The sequence below is a fragment of the Oncorhynchus keta genome, chromosome 5, assembly GCF_023373465.1.
Source record: "Oncorhynchus keta strain PuntledgeMale-10-30-2019 chromosome 5, Oket_V2, whole genome shotgun sequence".
In the NCBI taxonomy this organism is placed as follows: domain Eukaryota; kingdom Metazoa; phylum Chordata; class Actinopteri; order Salmoniformes; family Salmonidae; genus Oncorhynchus; species Oncorhynchus keta.
This window is the reverse complement of record NC_068425.1, coordinates 14100527-14123376: the sequence shown is the minus strand read 5'-3', so window position 1 is coordinate 14123376 and position 22850 is coordinate 14100527. Positions and strand designations below refer to the sequence as shown.

The following is a 22850-nucleotide window of genomic DNA, read 5'->3' as shown; positions in this document are numbered from 1 at the left end:
ACCATATCATACAGTATTACGTAACCAAACCTGGGTTCACATAGTATTTGTTTTCTTTGAAATACTTTATCTGTGCTGGATTAAGGTTGCCTGACGCAACGGAACCAATGGAATAGTCCCAAATGTGAAACCCCCGACCGTCTTGCACTCCAAACAAGCTCCCTCAAACGCCCCAAAAAAACATCATTTACGTAACCCGTTCTCATGGAAACTGATATTGACATGCATGCCTGTGTCCCTTGCCTGTGACAACATTCACAAGGCCACAGGGCCAGATCGATTACCAGGACGTGTACTGCGAGCATGAGCTGACCAACTGGCGAGTGTCTTCACTGACCCTTTCCAGTTGGTCAGCTAACACTGTCGTAGTCCATGTGGGGTCAAACGACATAAGGAGGGCTAGCTCGGAACATTTGAAAATTGATTTTAAAGAACTGATTTTAGCATTAAAAGACTCCAAAAAACGGCCAATAATTTCAGGTCCAGTACCATCGTTGGTCAGTGGGTGTGAAAGATTCAGCAGACTGCTGGCATTACACATCTGGCTAAAAGACTACTGTAGCTCTGCTGGAGTCACTTTTATTGATAACTTTGACACCTTCTGGAAACAGAAGATACTCTACAGGAATGACGGAGTCCATCCAAATCATCTTGGCTCCTGTCCTCTGCCCTCGCATTTCAAGGCTGCGATGAAACAATGACTGGTAAATGATCCAGGACCAGCTCAGTTCATCCCTAGCATTGTAGGTATAATGCTGCATCATAATGCTGCATCAAATGTACATGATCTTAGGGGCAATGGCAAACACAATGTAAGTAATTAAATGTATGTACCCCTAATTGCACCGAACACATCTGTTTATCCTACAGCTATTGTAAGCAGTAATCATGAGCCTATAAACCAGTTACACTGTTAGCACTGAGGCAGTGTGCAATAGTAGCAAGACCACTTTATGCAGCTCATCCTGCAATATCAGCACCAATGTAAATAACATGAATAAGTCTACCTCTAATAAGCTCCCAGTAAAGCATTAAAAACAATCACGCAACCCAGAAAAGTGCTAAAAATAGCCCATATTAACATATGTATCCTAAGAAACAAGGTCCATGAAGTCAATAACTTGCTTGTAACAGATGACATTCATATTCTGACTCTCTCTGAAACTCACTTAGATAATACGTTTGATGATGCAGTGGTAGCAATACATGGTTATAACATCTACAGAAAAGACAGAAACGCCAACGGAGGAGGTGTTGCTGTTTCTATTCAGAACCACATTCCTGTAAAGCTTAGAGAGGATCTAATGTTAGTAATATGGCTACAGGTTCATCTGCCTCACCTAAAGCCCATTCTTGTGGGAAGCTGATATAGACCACCAAGTGCTAACAGTCAGTATCTGGATAATATGTGTGAAATGCTTGATAATGTATGTGATATCATCAGAGAATAATATTTTCTGGGTTATTTCATTTAATGTTTTCAATTTATTGACTGGCTTTCATCAAGCTGCTCACTCAGGAAAAAACATCCAACTGTAACCAGTGCCTGCAACCTGGATCAGGTTGTCAGTCAACCTACCAGGGTAGTTACAAACAGCACAGGAATTAAATCATCAAAATGTATTGCTTTAAAGCAATATCCAAATCCATAGGATATAGTGATCACAATATAATAGCCATATCTAGGAAAATCAAAGTTTCAAAGGCTGGGCCTAATATAGTGTATAATTGAGGTCATACAATAAGTTTTGTCGTCATTCATATGTTGATGATGTAAAGAATATTTGCTGGTCTGTGGTGTTTAATGAGGAGCAACCAGATGCTGCACTTGACGCATTTATGAAAATACTTATTCCAGTTACTAATAAGCATGCACCCATTAAGAAAATGACTGTAAAAACTGTTAAATCCCCTTGGATTGATGAGGAATTGAAAAGGTGTATGGTTGAGGTGGTTGAGGCAAAAGGTATGGCAATTAAGTCTGGTAGCCCAACTGACTGGCAAATGAACTTCAGATTAAGAAATCTTGTGACTAAACTAAAGAAAAAAGAAAAATAAACTACACTATGAAACAAAGATAAATTATATAAAAAAATGATAGTAAAAATCTTTGGGGCACCTTAAATTCATTTTTTGGGGGGAAGCCCACTCAGCTCCTTCATTTATTGAATCAGATGGCTCATTCATTACAAAGCCCACTGATATTGCAAACTACTTGAATTACTTTTTCATTGGCAAGATAGGCAAACTTAGGGATGACATGCCAGCAACAAACACTAACACTACACATCCAAATATATCAGACCAAATTATGAAAGACAAGAATTGTACTTTTGAATTCCATAAAGGAAGAGGTGAAAAGATTATTGTTGTCTATCAACAATGACAAGCCACCAGGGTCTGACAATCTAGATGGAAAATTACTGAGGATACTGGCAGACATCTTCAATTTAAGCCTACTAGAAAGTGTGTGCCCTCAGGCCTGAAGGGAAGCGAAAGTCATTCCACTACCCAATAATAGCAAAGCCCCCTTTGCTGGCTCAAATAGTCAACTAATCAGCCTGTTAGCATCCCTTAGTAAACTTCCTGAAAAAATAGAGTTTGACCAGATACAATGCTATTTTATAGTAAACAAATTGACAACAGAATTTCAGAATGCTTATAGGGAAGGACACTCAACAAGCACAGCACTTACACAAATGACTGATGATTGTCTGAGAGAAATCGATGATAAAATGATTGTGGGGGCTGTCTTGTTAGACTTCAGTGCAGCTTTTGTCATGACCGATCATAGTCTACTGCTGGAAAAACACATGTGTTATGGCTTTACACCCCCTGCTATAATGTGGATAAAGAGTTACTTGTCCAACAGAACACAGAGGGTGTTCTTTAATGGAAGTCTATCAAATATAATCCAGTTAGAATCAGGAATTCCCCAGGGTAGCTGTTTAGGCCCCTTTTTTCAATTTTTACTCATGACATGCCACTGACTTTGAGTAAAGCCAGAGTTTCTATGTATGTGGATGACTCAACACTATACACATCAGCTACTACAGCGACTGAAATGACTGCAACACTCAACAAAGAGCTGCAGTTAGTTTCAGAGTGGGTGGCAAGGAATAAGTTTGTCACGTCCTGACCTTAGTTCCTTTTTATGTCTCTGTTTAAGTTTGGTCAGGGCGTGAGTTGGGGTGGGCATTCTAGGTTTTGTATTCTAGGTTTTGTATTTCTGTGTTTGGCCTGGCATGGTTCCCAATCAGAGGCAGCTGTCAATCGTTGTCTCTGATTGAGAACCATACTTAGGCAGCCTGTTTTCCCACTATGATTTGTGGGCAGTTGTTTTCTGTGTTTTCACCATACAGAACTGTTTCGATTTTCGCTGTTTCACATTTGTTATTTTGTGTTCAGTTGTAATCAATTTAACATGGACACATACCATTGTGCATATTGGTCTGATCCTTCCTATTCCTGTTCCTCAGATGAAGAAGATCGTTACAAAGTTAGCCCTAAATATTTATAAAACTAAAATAATTGTATTTGGAACATAAACACTAATACCCTAAACCTCGACTAAATCTTGTAATAAATAATGTGGAAATTAAGCAAGTTGATATGACTAAACTGCTTAGAGTAACACTAGATTGTAAACTGTCATGGTCAAAACATATTGATGCAGAAGTAGCTAAGATGGGGAAAAGTCTGTCTATAATAAAGCGATGCTATGCCTTCTTAACAACACTATCAACAAGGCAGGTCCTACAGGCCCTAGTTTTGTCCCACCTTGACTACTGTTCAGTCTTGTGGTCAGGTGCCACAAAAAAGGACTTAGGAAAATTGCAATTAGCTCAGAACAGGGCAGCACGGCTGGCCCTTGGATGTACACAGAACAGAGAGCTAATATTAATAATATGCATGTCAATCTCTCCTGGCTGAAAGTGGAGAGATTGACTTCATCACTACTTTTATTTATGAGAGGTATTGACATGTTGAATGCACCGATCTGTCTGTCGAAACTACTGGCACACAGCTCGAACACTCATGCATACCCCACAAGATATGCGGCAAGAGGTCTCTTCACAGTCCCCAAGTCCAGAACAGGCTTTGGGAGGCACAAAGTACTACATAGACCATGACTACATGGAACTCTATTCCACATCAAGTAACTGACGCAAGCAGTAAAATTAGATTTAAAAAAACAGATTAAAAAAACACCTTAAGGAACAGCGAAGCAACACAAACATTGGCACAGACACATGCACACGCACACACACACACACACACACACGCACACGCACACGCACACGCACACGCACACACACACACACACACACACACAGAGAGATTTAGTAATGTAGATATGTGGTCATAAGGTGAATGCACCAATTTGTAATTCGCTCTGGATAAGAGTGTCTGCTAAATGACTTAAATGTAAATGTAATGTAAATGTAAATGTAGTGGTGGAGTAGGGGCCTGAGGGCACACAGTGTGTTGTGAAATCTGTGAATGTATTGTAATGTTTTAAAATTGTATAAACTGCCTTAATTTTGCTGCACCCCAGGAAGAGTAGCTGCTGCTTTGGCAATGGGGATGCATAATAAATACAAATACAAAAATACTGACATTTTCAGCCTCTCCCTGTCTAATACCAACATGTTTTAAGCAGACAACCATAGTCCCTGTGCCCAAGAACACTAAGGTAACCTGCCTAAATGACACGTCTGTAGCCATGAAGTGCTTTGAAAGGCTGGCCATGGCTCACATCAACACCATTATCCCAGAAACCCTAGACCCACTCCAATTTGCCCTAACAGATCCACAGATGATGCAATCTCTATTGCACTCTACACTGCCCTTTCCCACCTGGAAAAAAGGAACACCATTGACTACAGCTCCACGTTCAACACCATAGTACCATCAAAGCTCATCAATAAGCTCAGGACCCTGGGACTAAACACCTCCCTCTGCAACTGGATCGTGGACTTCCTGACGGGCCGCCCCCAGGTGGTAAGGTTAGGTAACAACACATCCACCACACTGATCCTCAACACAGGGGCCCCTCAGGCGTGCGTGCTCAGTCCCCTCCTGTACTCCCTGTTCACTCATGACTGCTTGGCCAGACACGACTCCAACACCATCATTAAGTTTGCCGATCACACAACAGTGGTAGGCCTGATCACCGACGAGACAGCCAACGACGAGACAGCCTATAGGGAGGAGGTCAGAGACCTGGCTGTGTGGTGCCAGGACAACAACCTCTACCTCAATGTGATCAAAACAAAGGAGATGATTGTGGACTACAGGAAAAAGAGGACTGAGCACACCCCCATTCTCATCGACGGGGCTGTAGTGGAGCAGGTTGAGAGCTTCAAGTTCCTTGGTGTCCACATCACCAACAAACTAACATGGTCCAGACACACCAAGACAGTCGCTAGCCAGACTATTTGCATTATATTACCTCAATTACCACGACTAACCGGTGCCCCCCGCACATCGACTCTGTACCTGTACTCTCCTGTATATTGTCTCGCTATTGTTATTTTACTGCTGCTCTTTAATTACTTGTTCCTTTTATTTCTTATTCTTATTCAATAATGTTTATTTTTATTTATTTGTTAAACTGCATTGTTGGTTTGGGGCTCGTAAGTAAGCATTTCACTGTAAGGTATTCCTGTTGTATTCGGCGCATCTGACTAATACAATTTGATTTGATGACTGGTTACTAAGTATGACTGACAGAGAGGATAGTTTAGTGAGATGGAGGGACCTTGTCTGTGAGGTGGGTGATGAGGCGCTTGGCCTCCCTCTGTAGGTCCGCATCCACGTTGTAGAGCTGTCCGTTCAGGGCCTTGTTGACCTGCTCCTTCCCCTCTGCCCCACAAGACTCCTCCATAGCCTGCTCCACGCCCTGCCAGTCCAGGTCCCGAGGCAGGTGGCCCAGGAACACACGCACATGCTCTGTGTTGTTCAGGGCGATGCACAGCTAGCCCACACCAAGATCCAGGAAGTACATTAGTAGAGGGAAGAAGAGAAAGCCAGAAGAAAGGTCGAGAATGTTTGAAGGAAACAAAGGACGAAAAAGAGGCAGATAGGATATTGGGGGAGAGAGTAAATGATTGACAATGAAAAGAGGCAAGACGGTAAGTAGACCAGTGGAGGCTGCTGAGGGCTCATAATAATGGCTGGAATGGATTCTAATGGACGGAATGGAGTGAATGGAATGGTATCAAACCCATGAAAACCATGTTTATGATACCATTCCATTTACTCTATTCCAGCCATTATTATGATCCGTTCTCCTCTAAGCAGCTTCCACTGAAGTAGACCAAACATATTACGCTGCGGACAACCCGCTGAGGTCTTTGTGTTGCCAGGGAAAGAACGCTCGCTGACATTTACTTCCCACGTCATCCTGAAACCCCCCTTCCTTCCTTCCTGCCTTCCCACAGGCGTTACCTGCACTGTCAGGCTCTTGATGTCTCGACCCTGCTGGCTCCTCTCAATCTTGCGCTTTATCATCTCTGAGTAACACACGGCCTCGCTGCAGAAATTCTGCAACACAGACAACATCTCACTCACCATCATCATCATCGAGAGTGAAACCCTCAATGTGCATTATTTTCTTTCTGCTCTGGTTGTTTGTGATTGTAGAGCTTCTTACACTGTCTCTGAATGTGTAGCGTGTGTGAAAGCATGCACTTGTTGTTGTTGCTGTTGTTCATAGAGTGTGTGTGTGTGTGTGTGTGTGTGTGTGTGTGTGTGTGTGTGTGTGTGTGTGTGTGTGTGTGTGTGTGTGTGTGTGTGTGTGTGTGTGTGTGTGTGTGTGTGTGTGTGTGTGTGTGTGTGTGTGTGTGTGTGTGTGTGTGTGTGTGTGTGTGTGGCGATGGCACTCACGTCTGTCAGGCGGGTGACAAAGATGAAGGCCCCTGCAGAGTCTGGCCAGGACATCTGTTTCCAGAACTCCCGCACCTGGTTGAAACACGCTGTCACATCCACCGCCGAGGAGCTGTGTTTGGCCTGCTGTACTGGCTCCAGCTGCTCAGTACACACACACACACACACACACACACACACACACACACACACACACACACACACACACTCTATGAACAACAACTTATAGAAAGTCATGCACATGTACTGTACTAGAAATACACTGACACACAGGTACAGTACACAGAAACGAACTCATATTCCGAGTACATTAGATAGAAACATCATGGTGGGTTACATATCATCAATGGGTTCTGCTGTAGAAGTGTAATGGATATCCTGATTGCCGTATGTTCCATGGTTTCTCTTTTCATGGAAAAGCAACCTCTACAGAGACTTCCATAAAATGCCTTTCTCACCTGGTCCATGTCTACTGCTCTGCGGATCCTGTCACAAGCCTTGTCATGGACTATCTGCAGCCACTTGTGGATAGACGTCTTAAACCAGTTGTGATAGCCAGTCAAGGCCATCATCTTAGCGTCCCTGAGAGAGAAATACTAATTAAACACCTGACATTTAGCGAATCTACTGTATGTTCAAGCACATGGAGAAGTTCAATGCAAGATCAAATCACCAAGCAATAACAACATCTAATCAATCTTTCTGTTTTCTAAAAGTTCAATGCAACCAAGCTGAACATCCACCATCCACCAGTCTGACCGGGTGGCAGGGTGTTCACAAACTCACCTGAGAGGGAGGAACTCTCTGAAGCGTTTGAGTATTTTCAGAGACATGTAGAGCTCTAACAGAGTCTCTCCCATGGTCTGAGTTAGCCTGGAGCTCTCCTGCTCCAGAGTGCCACACACCTTCTCCATGGCAACGCTCACGTCGTCCGCGACCTGGGGGAGCAGAGGGGTCAGTCACCCCATCTCAGAGGTCAAGGGGTCAACGGTGAGGATACATGCATGCTGAACATACAGGAACACTATATGCATCAGTATACTGTATATATCATCATGTATGGATGAAGATGTTGGCAGGTTCTATTCCTTTTGGTGTCAAAGGAATTCTCACCAGTTTCTCCAGCTGTCTATACGCGATGCTGAAGAAATCCACTTTCACAGCACTGTGGGGTTTAAAAAGACAAAACAAAGAACAGGATTCACTTGCTATTTGACATAATCTACTCAAAAGTCAAGTTGGCCCTGTCACCGTCCTTGATTAACACAATAAACTGCAGGGACTGTTTGTGTACCTGTAGAAGAGCTTGTTGTAGACGTTCTGTCCCCTCTGTACATCTGCACACACTGCATCCACCACCTGGACCAGTCTCCTCAGCTGCTCCTCTAGAGCCTATAGAATCGACACACTACAGCTCACACACAACCCCGACAGGCCCATCCATGTGTTACCCAATAAACGACTGGGAGTTTATATATAGAATGCGCGACTCTTTTTATTTGTATGACTTTGTGTGTTATCAATTCTTATGGTGTCAACTTACCCCGTCCTCTGGTTTGAATTGTGAAATTGTGCTCTCGTACCACTCCACTGTACCTTTCTGTTGAAATCAAAGATTGCAGTCATTCGAATTAGTCAGGCAACAGTGGTAACGCTAACAGGTCTTCCTTATATTTATGTTGTACCTTGACAACAGTGGCAATTTCCAAATGCAGTTCATTTCGAAGGGGGCACGCAGTCTTGAAGGCCGGCATGGTCTGCATGTGTCCTACACCCCTGAGTCACAAACACAAAGGGAGAGAAACATGGTCCTGTTATTGTAGCCCAACAACTCATTACTGAGTAAAAGACAAAAAGGCACAATGCAAGGTGATTTGTAGGTAATCAAAACGATTGATGGACACAAATGTTCCAAATGATTGCTGGAACAGACAACCCTGACTGGCCTAACCTGTCATTTCTGTCAGCCTTCTTTACGTCAAGGTGACTGACAGCAAGAACGATTAGTATGTGTTTGAGTACATCTTTTTTCTGTGTGTCGTCTGTGTCCACAATACACAGAGATCTCTGTAGGAGTGTCAATCACTGGGCAGACTTTGAAATCTCATTGGAAAAGGCCCTGCAGGATCTCCATTCATCTGGTCTGTGCGACACAGAAGTACAGTGCCCCGTTGGGCTGCTCACAGAGAAAGAGCATAGCAACATGAGCCTCAACATGAGCCTGCTTTTATTGGCACAGTCACCACCATTCAAGTAGAAAACCCTCCCAATAGGCTTATGACTTAGTCACTCTGCCCTCCTATTGGCTTGACTGTTCTAGGTACTCTGTCTGTGGTTTTATTCTAGTGACTTGGTTGAGTGTTTGGTCTGGTATGACAGCGCTGGCGAGTGTTTGATGCCGTGATGTGTTGAGAGAGAGAGAAAGGGTGGTGGAGTCACAGGTGGCTGGTGGCACCTTAATTGGGGGGCACGTGCTCATAGTAATGGCTGGAACGGAATGGTATCAAACACATGAAACACGTTTTCCATATGGTTTAATGTGGTTCCATGCATTCCATTCCAGCCATTACTATGAGACTTCCTCCCCTCACCGGCCTCCTGTGGTATGAGTTTACCTCAGCATGAGCTCGCAGCGTGTGACGGCGGCTGGACTGGCGCAGGGGAACACCTGGCGCATGCTCTTCATCAGACACAGACAGTGGTCCGTGTACAGCCTGAAGCTGTCCGACAGCTGCCGCTCCTGAACACAGGAAGTACATTTATCATCACATCACTCAACCTCACAATGATCGATCTAGCCAATAACAGCACATTCAGACAGACTTCTGGGCTTCAGTCTAGCTTCCAGAAAAAGTACCGCACCGAAACAACCAGGTTTTTATTGAATAACAGACCCCTAGGTCATAGGATGATGGATGTTGAGTGGTGAGTTAATGAGGTGTCCTAATGCCAGACGAAAGGTGATTGCGAGCCAAAGGGGAGCTGTGAGGAGACAGTAGGCCTACCAGGTCTCCCTGCACAGCTTGGGGATCCCACTCTGCATCGATGGTCCTCAGGAGCCTCAGCAGCAGAGTGTAGCACATCCTCTGGGACCGGTGGTGGCTGCTGTAGCACTGCCAGCGACTGAAGACCAGAGCAATACATACTACTATACATCTACTGTACATAACATGACCTTCACCTCTCAGCTGAGATGAATGGTTTCAGACCTAAAAGGACTAGGAAGGAAAAGGTGCAACTCATAATTAGAAATGTGGTACTTCATTGGCACAGGCTCCACCAGCTTGGCATAACTTAGATTTTCTCATTTGGACCACCGCAATACCTTTGGCATATGATCTACATTGAAGTGTTACTATTGTAGCTACTTACATGATGGCCTGTTGCAGGGGCGAGAGGTCAGTTTGCACAGCATGATGGGACAGCACAGTCCATGCTGGAGGACTCACCTGCCCATTCCAGTTATAAGGCTCTTTCTGGAGAGAAAAAACAGATGATTTACATGGATAGCATAAGGAAACCATCCACAGCCATCACTGTCATTTCACTTGATAATAGAATGCACTGTATAGTAGAGTTTCACCTGAATATGAGCGTGCTCGTACTCCAGAATCTGACTCAGCATCTTCTTATGAATGACTTCTTTGGATTCCCTCTTACTCAGTGTAGTGTCTCTCTGGGGAACAAAGTGGAATGATCAAGTGACTTGGGTAGAATACACAGGTACTGTGGAGCAGAGAGAGTGTAGTAGCTACCTGGGTAGTGAAGAGCCTCAGAATCAGGTGACATTCTCCCTGGACCTTGGAGGCACTGGATCGGGGCTCCAGCTTAAACCACTTGTCATATCCCATCACAGGAACCTCCTACAGGCGAACAACGAACAGGCTAGACCAAGGATGGGCAACTTTGATGAGGGTGGGGACAACAAAAAGTCTGAACTCATCATGAGGGGCCGCAGTTGCGCGCTGGTCTGCGAACCCACATCCTGTTTCACAGCTATTTTCCTGCAATTCTACACATTCTTCCATGGGGTGGAGAGATATGTTAGCAGTTTTTAATATGATATCTGAGTGAGACTGATACAAAGTTTAGATAGCTGGCCGCTAAGCTAATTTAGCAATCTACATTTTTAGCTGAAATGGGATAATTGACTGACTATCAGTGACTGACATAACTTTGACAAACTGCCAAAGTTTGAAATTCCACTTTTTCTATTCTACTATTCTAACTCTCAACAGTAAGTTGAGACCCCGACTGAATTCCTAAATATATATATATATATATATAGATTTTTTTTATATTGATCCGAGGGCCTGCCCATGGGCTAGACACTAAGCCAGAAAAAAACTAAAACAGAGGTGCTGCCTTAAATAATAGTGGATGTCTTTAGAGGTGGAGGCGCGACACTCTCATACATTATAAAACTATAATTTAATCAAAATCCATTAAAACCGAGTGTCGTTCCGGTCTGATGAAGGCGAAGGGCGAAACTTCACACTCTTTATGATGGATTCACAATAAATGAATAACGGGTGTTTGCGCCTCTCTGATAGACAGTGAGCCAGGAACCAAATTTGGAGGAGTATAATCAATCAAATGTTAGTTAACACTTATAATAGCTAATAGATACAAATATTAGAATAAACTGCATTAAGTAAGACGTATTACTACTGTCTAAAAGAAGAAACATTACCAGTAGACAGCAGTTGGGAAGTGAAAGCACTGTAACTTTAAAGAATTACATTCAGTGGAATGTTGATGCAGCCCAGGAAGTCATCAGCATTGTCCTCAGATGATCCGGATGACGACGTTCCATTGGACCGCACCGATTTGGCAATCTGCTTAAAATACCTGGTGGGATAAGGCACTGATGAATACAATCTGCTTAAAATACCTGGTGGGATAAGGTACTGATGAATACAATCTGCTTAAAATACCTGGTGGGATAAGGCACTGATGAATACAATCTGCTTAAAATACCTGGTGGGATAAGGTACTGATGAACACATGAAATATAACACAGAGCAATCAACCAGCACTGCGTCTCAATGACCTGACAGTCAAGACCTCCATTCACTATTTTAAAGGGCCTATTTCACCGACTTTATCATTAGCAAACAGAAGCCTGTTCTACCTGCCCATTCCTCTAAGTCCGCTGACTTCATTCAGTTTTTTGCAGGCCTCTGCGACAGAGACGTCATCGTCGTGGTCCCTGAGAAGAAGAGCAAAGGTTATTAGGACCGTTGGTTGGTAGGACGTTTTCAGGAACCTGGAATTTGGACTGAAAGTGGAAAGGCCCCACACACTGTGTTTAATCTTACCATATGTCCATATGCAGTAGATCACTGTGGACATCATCAATGTCACTATTGGAAGAAGAAAATATAATAATTGAACATTGTGTAAACAAGCATTGTTACCGTTAGGCTCTGAGACGCATAGAAATGTCAAGCGTTCTGCCAACAACTTCCAGAATCGGCGTACTGTCAGCACTGTACTTACAAAACAAAGTGCTCATTCCAGACTGGGTTGAGAGTCTCTGGCTTGACCTCAGTCACCTGGATGCACGTGGCTGCTAGAACCTCCTTGGTATTGGACCTCTTCTCCAGCTTCTCCTTCCTCTTCCTGAAGCTGAACTTCCTCTCCTTCTTCTCCTCTGTCTCCCGGGGGCTCTGGCCCAGGAGGATTCCCAGCATGCAATAGGGGTCGCTGTACCCTACCCAGGCACAGTAAGGGTTAAACTAATATGTGACACACTGAGATTATACTGTTAGAATGACAGCGATGTACCTTATTGAGGTTCAGGAATCAAAAGCAATTGGTCTGCTAGTAATAGCAGCCTGTGTACTTTTAGACAAAGTGGTCCAGTGTTGTCTAAAGTGGACAGTGACTTGATGATGGTTCTAGTGTCTTGGTTGAACCACTGTATCATGAGGTTTTTATTTTTCTTCCAGGCAGAAAGAACAACGTGTCTCGCTCAATATAGTTGATCTGAAAATGTTCTAATCTTATTTCAATAATAAACAATTGCATTCATTGTCAATGGGGAGTTGGAGTTGGCAAATGGACACGATGACATTTCATATCCACGCACAGAAAACAAATGCTGCTTCCCATCAATAGCCGTAAACGAACACAAACACCCCTCACCATTTGCATCCTTCGCCATTAGATTTTTCCCTTTCATGACAGACACTCTCATGGTGAAACTGGCTCTCTGCAAAACAAAGTGCACAAAGTAACAGTAGTACACAAGCTAAGAGTCATGCATTGGTGAGACATCTCGCTGAAGCGATCCATAAGCACGCTGCATTCCAAAACCGGGTCCCTGAACATGGCATAGAGTGCACGTTGAAAACAACAGCTAGTCGGTGAACTTTAGTTGGATTCTGATTCTTTAACTCGACAAATACACTTTCATCAGTGGTAAACAAGATACCAGCAATCACTGCAGTGTGAGATGTGAGTCTGTCAAGAGAGAATAATCCATGTGTGTTTTCTTTGTCTGGTGTATAATGCCAGGGCTTTGTGTGTCACTATAGTGGAAAGACACTGCTGTGCCGGCGAGAAACAGAGATCATTGTAGGATGGAACAGTTAAAAGGCACAATATGTTCTTCTCTGCACACAACCTTTCAAGGAGTCTTGCAGAAGAGCCCAGCATCTCTTTCAAACTGACATTTGAAAGGTTGCTGGCAGTCAAGGGCATCATACAAAGTGCGCTTTCAGAGATCATTATGTCTCCTGGTGCACAGTGAGCCTCACTATGGTATATCAATACACTCCATCAGCTCAGTCTCTCCGGGTGCATAGTGCTAGTTAGTGCTTTCCATGCATTTTACTTTAACCTTGTGAATGCAACATGCTATACACTGAGTATAGCAAACATTAGGAACAACTTCCTAATATTGAGTTCCCCCCCCCCCCCCCGCCCTCAGAACAGCCTCAATTCTACAAGGTGTCGAAAGCGTTTCACAGGGATGCTGGCCCATGTTGACTCCAATGATTTGACACAACTGTGTCAAGTTGGCTGGATGTCTTGATACACATGACAAACTGTTGAGTGTGAAAAACCCAGCAGCGGTGCACCGACTACCATGCCCCGTTCAAAGGCACTTAAATATGTTGTCTTGCCCACTCACCCTCTGAATGGCACACACAATTCAGTTCTCAGTTCTTCAAAATCCTTCTTTAACCTTTCTCCTTACCCTTCACCTACACTGATTGAATTGAATTGAACAAGTGACATCAATATGGATCATAGCTTTCACCTGGATTCACCTGGTCAGTCTATGTCATGGAAAGAGCAGTTTTGTAAACTCAGTGTATTGCTAAACACAAATGAAAGGCACATTATATGGTGCAGACAGGAAGATCCTCACAGTGACAACTCAGCGGCGCTATCTTGTTCATACGGCTTACATGGCGTGTGTCTGCGGATGGGAGATACAGGAAGTGACAGGAGAGGAGACAGGAGATGGAAATTGACAAGATGGGAAGTGGAACAAAGCATCTCACCTTGGATTCTTGGACTCTCTGCAGAATGATGTCATGTTCCTCCTGACCCATATCAAATACCTAGGAGAGGGACGACAGTGGAAAAGGGTGCTCTTTGCAAGAGAGCCTCATAGGTCTGTGAGCATATTTGCAATACACATCCAACTGTACTCCTGCCTGAATTTTGACCTGCATGCTTTATAAACCACAGCATAACTTTAAAACTATTTGAAACAATAATACAATGGTGATACGCATTACATCCCTTGCCAATGATTTGCGTTCTCATAAGCCCGAACCAAGATGGCTGTACAGGTTCAATCTCACTATCTTCAAAAGGCTAAAGAGAACCAGGGGTCACTTCAAAGCATGGGGACATGTGCCCTGGTCCACCACCTCAAGCAGAGAGCGACAGAGGAAGCAAGGATGCAGCTTCGGAGTGACAGAGTCTGAATGGATGTAATATTACAGCTGAACATCAATACTCAGTGGGCCTCTGGGCTTTGATGTTTAATCAGCTCTAAGCCAAAGCACATCTGCTCAGTCTCCTACAGATGTCTCAAAGCAAACATGGCTCTCTACCGCCGGACTGAACCTCTAGGATCAGTTGGTGAGGACAGAGATTAGAGGAGGGGTTTACAACAGGAGTCACATGACAAGACAATCTGATTTCTGCTGTTGGTTTTCTAGCAGTAATTATTTCAGCTTACTTGGCTCTTTCTGGTCTTGTCTATTTTATTGGTCAGTATTTGAAGTGCATTCATAAGTGTGTGTGTGCTTATCTGTATGAGAGTAAGTGGTTGTTGGTCTCTGCCGTGTGTGTGTGTGTGTGTGTGTGTGTGTGTGTGTGTGTGTGTGTGTGTGTGTGTGTGTGTGTGTGTGTGTGTGTGTGTGTGTGTGTGTGTGTGTGTGTGTGTGTGTGTGTGTGTGTGTGTGTGTGTGTGTGTGTGTGTGTGTGTGTGTGTGTGTGTGTGTGTAAGAGAGAGTTTGGCCAGGTGGGCTGTTTAGCCGATCAAAGGAGTGTGTGTACCTTCAGCAGATAACTGAAGATGTCGCCTTCATTGGTGACGTACTCTGGCGAGGGCACGCCCACCCTGTTGACTACCGTGTAAACAGCCTCTTCATACAGGAGGTCCAGCTGGAAGAAAACAACCTCAGTGAATGCATTAAACCACCATAAACCACCATTTTTCTTTCTTAAAGCAGGGTCACTGCTAAATAAGAGCTGGGAAACATGTCTCTGTCAATAGAATGATGTGACCTTACTGTAGCTAACCATGTGTGAAGTTTACGCAACAGTGTAGCTAGCTACAGCCGTGTGAGGATAGAGGCAAATTGGGTCAGAACACTAGATTCTAGTTGGGGAGCTAGATATGTGTCACGTTCTGACCTTAGTTCCTTTATTATGTATTTGTGTTAGTTTGGTCAGGGCGTGAGTTGGGGTGGGTAGTCTATGTTATTTTTTTCTATGTAGTATTTATGTGTTTGACCTGGTATGGTTCTCAATCAGAGGCAGGTGTCGTTCGTTGTCTCTGAGAGAATCATACTTAGGTAGCCTGTTTCCCCCATTTTAGTTGTGGGTGATTGTTTTCTGTCTCTGTCATCATCAGACAGAACTGTTTTGTTTTCTTTCTTTCTCCTTGTTATTTTGTTTTTTTGTGTTCAGTGTTAATAAACATCAACGTACCACGTTGCATATTGGTCCGATCCGTCATACTCCTCGTCAGAGGAAGACGAATTGCGTTACAATATGAGAAAAGGCCAATAACAAGTAAAATACCCCTCCATCACTAGAGCTTAATGTTCTACCCAAGGGAGCCCAGGCAACTCACCTCTCTCCTGCTGGACCTCTCTGGAACGAATGCCTGGTCTACGTGCTCTGCTGGTGGTGCGGCTGTGTTACCTTCCCCTTCGCACTGCGGAGACACACAGAGAGATAACGTTAAACCTCAGAGCCACACAATCTCCCTTAAGCAGGCTCCATCACCATGACTGCTTCAATAAGGCTTGGAAAGGGTTGTGAGGTTAAGTCACAATGAGCTGTTATCGCCAACCAAACACTTTCGCCTTCAAACGCGGCACACAATCAGACAGAGGCAATGAATGCATCATTGATTTTCTTTTTGTTCCCCTTTCACCACTTTAATAGCTGAAGAGGGTGGAAAACAAGTGGTCTCGGATAAACATCTTAATAGTGCCCCATGCTGTCCCAGTCTATTTCCTCTTGTGTGGGAAGTGAGGGGGTAGAGAACCATGGAGAGCAGCTTCTTGTGACAGTTGAGCCTCCATCCTTTTGAGCGTCCTTCTCAACCTTGTCCGTCTGTCCCCACAGCCCACTGTGTAACACAGAGTTACGAACGTACCATAAGCTAGCTCCACAAATAGCTTGAAATGTACCTGACCGAGGGATCCAGCCAGTACGTTTCGGGTGGAACGTTGTTAAGGAGGGCGGTCACGTGTGTTGCGAAACAGAGGATTGCTGGTTCGAGCCCAGTGTGGGGCAGTCGGACAATGGAGGAAGTTAAGCTGTTGGCAGCACATTGACCCCCGTTACATAGGCATAGCAGAGGGGACCGGCGAGAGCAAAGTATGTGTATACTACCCAAGACCTTTCCTCTATAGTCTCCTTTCAAGGAACTTCCTGCTTAAATCCCCCATGCAGTCTTTTTTTCCCCATCACTGTCTAAAAAAATCCCTGTGTGTGGTTAATACATGAAAATAACTCAAAATATAGTTTTTATCATTGCTCAATCTGATTTTGTCGGCGTGTTGACACAAATGCAAATATATTTATATGCACAGCCCTGACTGGCAGATAGGATTGTCTAGACTCTAGAGCCTACCCCTTCAAAGTAAGAGGATACATATACAAATAAAAGATGACTGGTCATTGGTCAGAATAATCAGATCAGATTGTGATGTCATGCAGTGGGCCAAAAACTCCATCCCACCTGAACAGGTTGAAATTCCAGTCATTTTTTGTTGTTCGTTTTTTAAAGCTCCAAAACTAAAAGGGCATTATCCTACTTTTTTGACTGCACTGTCCCTTTAAATAAACATAAGGAGGTTTAGGGTTTACCTCAGCCTGGGCAGCACGCAGCAGATTCTCTTGTTTCTGGAGGATGCCATTCATACGCACAAAGAACTCTCCATTCCCCTCAGACAGCCTGTAAAACATAAAGAGTGATAAAACTGTAAATTAAATTCTCATTTGACACGTTCTGTTAAATATGATTTATGAATTTTCTGTTAAGATTATAGAAACAAAACTGTCCTAAAGGGTCTATATAGAGAAATGCTTTCTTAATGCCTGGTTTCCATTTAGCAAAAGACTAAAGGAGGCCTAATGCTGACCTGTCAATCACAACCAGCAGCACATACAGTAGAGTATCATGAACAAACTGTTACATTATACATGATTCAGTAGCCCTGTCCTTTCACTAGACAGACATTCCTTCCTGCAGCAACAAGTTTGAGGGGAATTGTCTGTCATTATACAACGGGTGGGTCTAATCCTGAATGCTGATTGGTTAAAAGCGCATTCCAGACGTTTCTATTCCACAAATTACCACCGGCTAAATCTATGACATTAAAATTCCTATTTACTCTGTTCCATCTGACTGTGCAATCCACTGTCTCATAAACCCAGGGAGGAAAGTTATACTCTTAATCTCCCCTATAAAAAGCATCTAGACATTATCTCACATTTATTATAGACTAACATTTCGTTTTCAACGGGGAGATTTGTATAAACCAACATTTGCAACATTGTTTCAATGTTCATCCAACTGTCCCATAGTAATGAACGTGTAGGGGTCGGGACGAGAGAGAGGCATGCAGCGTTTTTTATGGATATTTACAAAGAAATGTCAATTGAAAAAAGGTCAAACTAAATTAAGTGCAGCTAGTTTGCAGTCTTTGCAGCTTCAGTTTCAAGTTATTGTGTTAGCTGTGTTGTTGGCTAGCTCCTCTAAACAACAGTGTCCTAACGAGAGAGCACATTTTCTATGCCAGCGAAATCGTGCCTCATTAGCTCATTGTTAAATGTCACTAGAAAACAGTATAAACAAATTGCTATTGTTATTATGTCTGCACTGTTTGCACTGTTTGTTGACTGACTGTAAGTTAGTCATAGTTGGCTAGCTAGCAAGCAAGGGATAAGAACGTTGCCAGCCAGTATGGCAATGGAACATTTAGAACGAACGACTGGGTAACGTCCATAGATACAGAACAAAAATACTGAATGACTGGGTCGCGTCTCTGGCAACCGAACCGATAGAACGAACGACCAGACGGCTTGGGCAGCAACCCTAGATTTGTTTCGGGACTATATCTTGTGGAAGGATGAAATAGTATGAATCATTTCATTTTAATTCAAATATGTTAAGCATTGTTTGAATATGTTGAGAACACGTTGTATAAACGTGATATTGCCCTCGAAGCCGGTGGTTGGAGGATATATTGCTACAGTTTGCCAGCCCCCAACTTCGTCTCGGGCCTAACAACACCCGTGCCAATACATCCTCCAAATAACGGCTTCTCTGGCATTATCACTTAAATAACGTGTGTGTCTGGGAATTTATGGTAGCCTAAGACCAGTATAAACAGACAGTGGATAGAAGGTGAGACAGCAGCCCATCTGTGGTGATTCAATAAGAATCATCTCACTGCACTACACTTAATATGAAGTTCAACAAAGATTCAAAGCCATCCTACCATGTCTGCCATCGAACGTTACGTTATTCTAATCCAGGGAAGATACAAAATACATTAGATTTTTCTCTCTCTCTGAGCTAGTGAATTCCTGGACTCCTGCCACTTGCTAATTTCATATCCCCAGTCGCCATGGCGATGAGGCACATTCGTGGTTGGAGGGATTCACTGGCACAACTGAACACCTTGGGAATACCCCCTCCCCCTCTCCCCCTCCCCTCTTTTCCTCCCTCCCCAGACTAGATGAGTGTTCTAGAATGAGTTGTATGGCAGAGCACCAGGAGCAACAATACAGGCCTGACCCCCACTGTCTCCTAGCCCAGACCCCCTGTCTCATTATGCAGAGAGAGGACAGAGGAGCTGTCCACATGGCCCCCTCTCAGTCACGCACCTTTATTGGCGCTGCCTGTCACATCACAGCGGGTGCGTGGCAGTCTGCTGGCAGCCGACACAGCGCCCACTGATCTCCCCATGCATTGCATTCCACGCCCCTGTCTGAGACACTGTCTCCAGGGAGCAGGAGGTGGTGGTTGGTAACACCCCTGATTATTTGTGGCCAGGGTACGTTTAGTACAGGACGAGGATGACAGAGGAATGAGAATGCCCGTCTGTCTTTACAATGGAAGCTTGACAGGATCCCCAAAGAGCTAAAATACCTAATTTCTGTAGACATCTAATTAATGAGCATGAAAAACATTCCTTCAATACAGTGATAGAATTCAAGGTACAGATATTTTATTTATGTTGGAAAATGGTAGTCTTGTAACGTGTCAGCCCCATTAAATAGGTACTTTCATATCTGACAGCTAACCTGACATTTTTGTGAAGGCATGCCAAGCTTGCCTGCTTTGTTACCAGGTTGGTTACATCATGAGTCATGTGGTGATTAAATAGGTTATTTGAGTCTATCAACATTTAACACCATGTATCCAAAACAAGACTTTGGCTCAATGTTCAGTGTACCAGCGGCACCTTTCGCTTTTAACCTTTGTAATTGTGTTTTCTGACATCTGGGTTCTCTTTGCAGATTTGTGATTAAGAAAAACCCACAATCACAAATTATAGGGGTCTGTGTGAGTCAGTCAATCTCTTTCTCTCTCCCTCTCTGTCTCCCTCCTCTCTCTCTCCCTCTCCCTCTGTCTCACTCACTCTCTCTAGCTCTCTCTCTGTATTTATCTCTCTCTCTCTCACACACACACACACACACACACACACACACACACACACACACACACACACACACACACACACACACACACACACACACACACACACACACACACACACACACACGCAATTGTATGTTGCTAGGAAACAGCTTCTTCCAATACAGTTTATTATTAATATTCCATTTTATTTTGAACATTTATTCAAAAGCTTTGCTCATGTTTTGCTGTCTAAAAGGTGAATTATGAGCTGAAACAAGCAACTAGACATGCAGACTCAAGACGAACATATACAGATGAATACAGAGGAATACTTCATGTGTTTGGGTATATGCTGAAACATGACAGAAAAGAAAAAAAAACTATTTGACAAAATAAATGTTTTCTCTTACATGGATCGTACATAGCCTGTGTCCCCATATGAATAGACATCCTGAGGGTTATGAGGATGCAGCTTCAAAGATTCAGAAAGTATTTCACAAAACACCACATCGAGAATGTTTGCTAGGTGTGAGTGTTCCGGTCTTTCCTGCATTCTTTAATATTAATGATAATGAATTAAGACATTCAAATCCCTCTAATGGTGTTACAAATCAATGAGCTGGGAATGATCCGGTAATGCCTGAATAATGATGGCGCGTGTTTAAGGTGAGGACAGGACTTTGAAAAGAGCAAGTCATAGTCATTAGAAAATACAATCACCCTCAGGAAATGTCTGTCTATTGGTTAATAATCTCCTCTTCAGGGTACATTTCCTCACTGGGGATCTACAGTACTTCCTACATGTGATGTCTCTTTACGCACGACTAACATATAAGGGCTTCCTTCCAACCATGGATGAGAACCTACATTGTGATTATTTAGTTCTGACTGAAGAAACAACTGCTTATAATCTTTTCCCCCATGTGTGTTTGTCTCTGACCTGGAACTGATGTTACGTCAGACGCCCATCTGGGTAATTTACACCCTGGGTCGTCTACACTGGGCCGGACACCGGTGCTTTAGCCATGCCTCATTTGCATCCTTAGGAATGAGCGCCAGTGTGGATCATAGGTGTCGGCTCTCTCTCGATCCCTCTCTATGGCTAATGAAGGACACAAACAGGCTTTCATGCAACCTAATGATGAGCGTCCAGCGGCTCAGTCAGACTTCACTCAGGGTTCTCTCTAGCAGTCTTCAGTGGGAGACGACGACCATGGTTGCTGCCTGCCTGGCAGAGGAAGACAAGTCTCTCTCTATCTCCTTCCTCCATCTCCCTCCTTCTTCTCTCCAAGTGGTGATAGAGTGAGTGATCGTTTAGAGCCATCATGGTGACACAGGGGCCAGGTCTAATTATAATCTCTCTCGTTGCAGTCCAGGAAGGTACAAAATGGATGGAGGGAGAATGTCACATTTTCAGTGCAAATCAATGGGTCAGATTGATGTGATACTGATCCAATTTATCTCCCATAGCTGGGTTGATACAGGGGAGACCGGGGTTGATTGTCACACTTGTTTTTTTACTTGTGTTTCACAGCACCAGTACTGTTAAGGTGTCAGCATGCCTCGGTCGAACCAAACGAGTGTGCTTGCATACTCCCTTAAAAGACCTTTGCTTGAAAAAAAGTGGCAATAGTACTGTTTGTTCATCTTGAGATGCCATAGCCAGTATACTCTTCCTCAAACTCACTCATGAAATGTGTCATATATTTTTTATTTTTGTTGAGATTTTAGATCTAAGACGTCTGGTGCAGTATTTCTCAAGTGAAACAATTTGCATGAAAACGAGTCGTCGCTCATTGAATGACAAACACTTAATTGAAGAATCCTTAGGCTAGAATCCTTAGACTCCTAGAATCCTAGAATCCTTAGACTTAGGCTACTGACTTCGGCTTGCCTCGAGAGACATTTGTGTGCACGAACAGCCAAAAAAAAAACGTGCAGATGATCAAACATCACAAAATATTGTCATAATATATAAACAAACTGTTCCCAACTGTTTCAGATGGAAAGCATTTACAAGACTTGTTTGAATATTAGGAGAAAAAACAATGTCTTGGGTTGAAATGTGGGAGCCTTTAAAAAATCTTATCCCAATATGGAGTTAAGCCATCAAACACACTCAGCCCCAACACGGGGTTGGATGTCACAGTATGAGTTTGGTTGTTCGCTACTAGCTCATTCCTTTAGTAACAGGAAATGAAGATATATAGGATACAGAGTCGAGTCTTATAAATAGCAAAGTCTTTCTTTGAATTAACAATATTCCGAACAAAATTCAGCTTTATATGCCGTGAGAATACCAATCTATACACAATACCCAATAATGACAAAGCAAAAACAGGTTTAGAAATTGTTGCTAATTTATAAAAAAAAAAATTAAAAAACTGAAATATCATATTTACATGGGCTCTGGCTGGGCCACTCAAGGACATTCAGAGACTTGTCCCAAAGCCATTCCTGCGTTGTCTTGGCTGTGTGCTCAGGGTTGTTGTCCTGTTGGAAGGTGAACCCTCACCCCAGTCTGAGGTCCTGAGCGCTCTGGAGCAGGTTCTCATCAAGGATTGCTGTACTTTGCTCTGTTCATCTTTCCCTCGATCCTGAC

The 22850-nt window shown here is 43.5% G+C and overlaps 1 protein-coding gene across 2 annotated transcripts in view; it reads right to left on the bottom strand.

Annotated features, from left to right (window-relative positions):
* baiap3 (BAI1 associated protein 3) overlaps positions 1-22850 on the bottom strand; it is a 40664-nt gene that overhangs the window by 5479 nt on the left and 12335 nt on the right. Inside the window, exons 1-24 of one of the 2 annotated variants that reach the window (XM_052518766.1) lie at positions 19104-19237; positions 17467-17554; positions 16220-16303; positions 15418-15525; positions 14409-14468; positions 13042-13108; positions 12394-12607; positions 12213-12257; positions 12026-12103; positions 11634-11742; positions 10647-10754; positions 10475-10567; positions 10264-10367; positions 9897-10014; positions 9507-9631; positions 8577-8667; positions 8435-8491; positions 8186-8283; positions 8005-8056; positions 7678-7829; positions 7350-7473; positions 6892-7032; positions 6454-6549; positions 5765-5980 (exon numbers count right to left, since the gene is read on the bottom strand). In XM_052518766.1, coding sequence (XP_052374726.1) covers positions 5765-5980; positions 6454-6549; positions 6892-7032; positions 7350-7473; positions 7678-7829; positions 8005-8056; positions 8186-8283; positions 8435-8491; positions 8577-8667; positions 9507-9631; positions 9897-10014; positions 10264-10367; positions 10475-10567; positions 10647-10754; positions 11634-11742; positions 12026-12103; positions 12213-12257; positions 12394-12607; positions 13042-13108; positions 14409-14468; positions 15418-15525; positions 16220-16303; positions 17467-17520 — 2394 coding nt within the window. In that variant the 5' untranslated portion in view covers positions 17521-17554; positions 19104-19237. Of the gene's footprint in view, positions 1-5764; positions 5981-6453; positions 6550-6891; positions 7033-7349; positions 7474-7677; positions 7830-8004; positions 8057-8185; positions 8284-8434; positions 8492-8576; positions 8668-9506; positions 9632-9896; positions 10015-10263; positions 10368-10474; positions 10568-10646; positions 10755-11633; positions 11743-12025; positions 12104-12212; positions 12258-12393; positions 12608-13041; positions 13109-14408; positions 14469-15417; positions 15526-16219; positions 16304-17466; positions 17555-19103; positions 19238-22850 lie in introns of those variants that run through there. The other variant, XM_052518765.1, reaches the window with a different exon arrangement.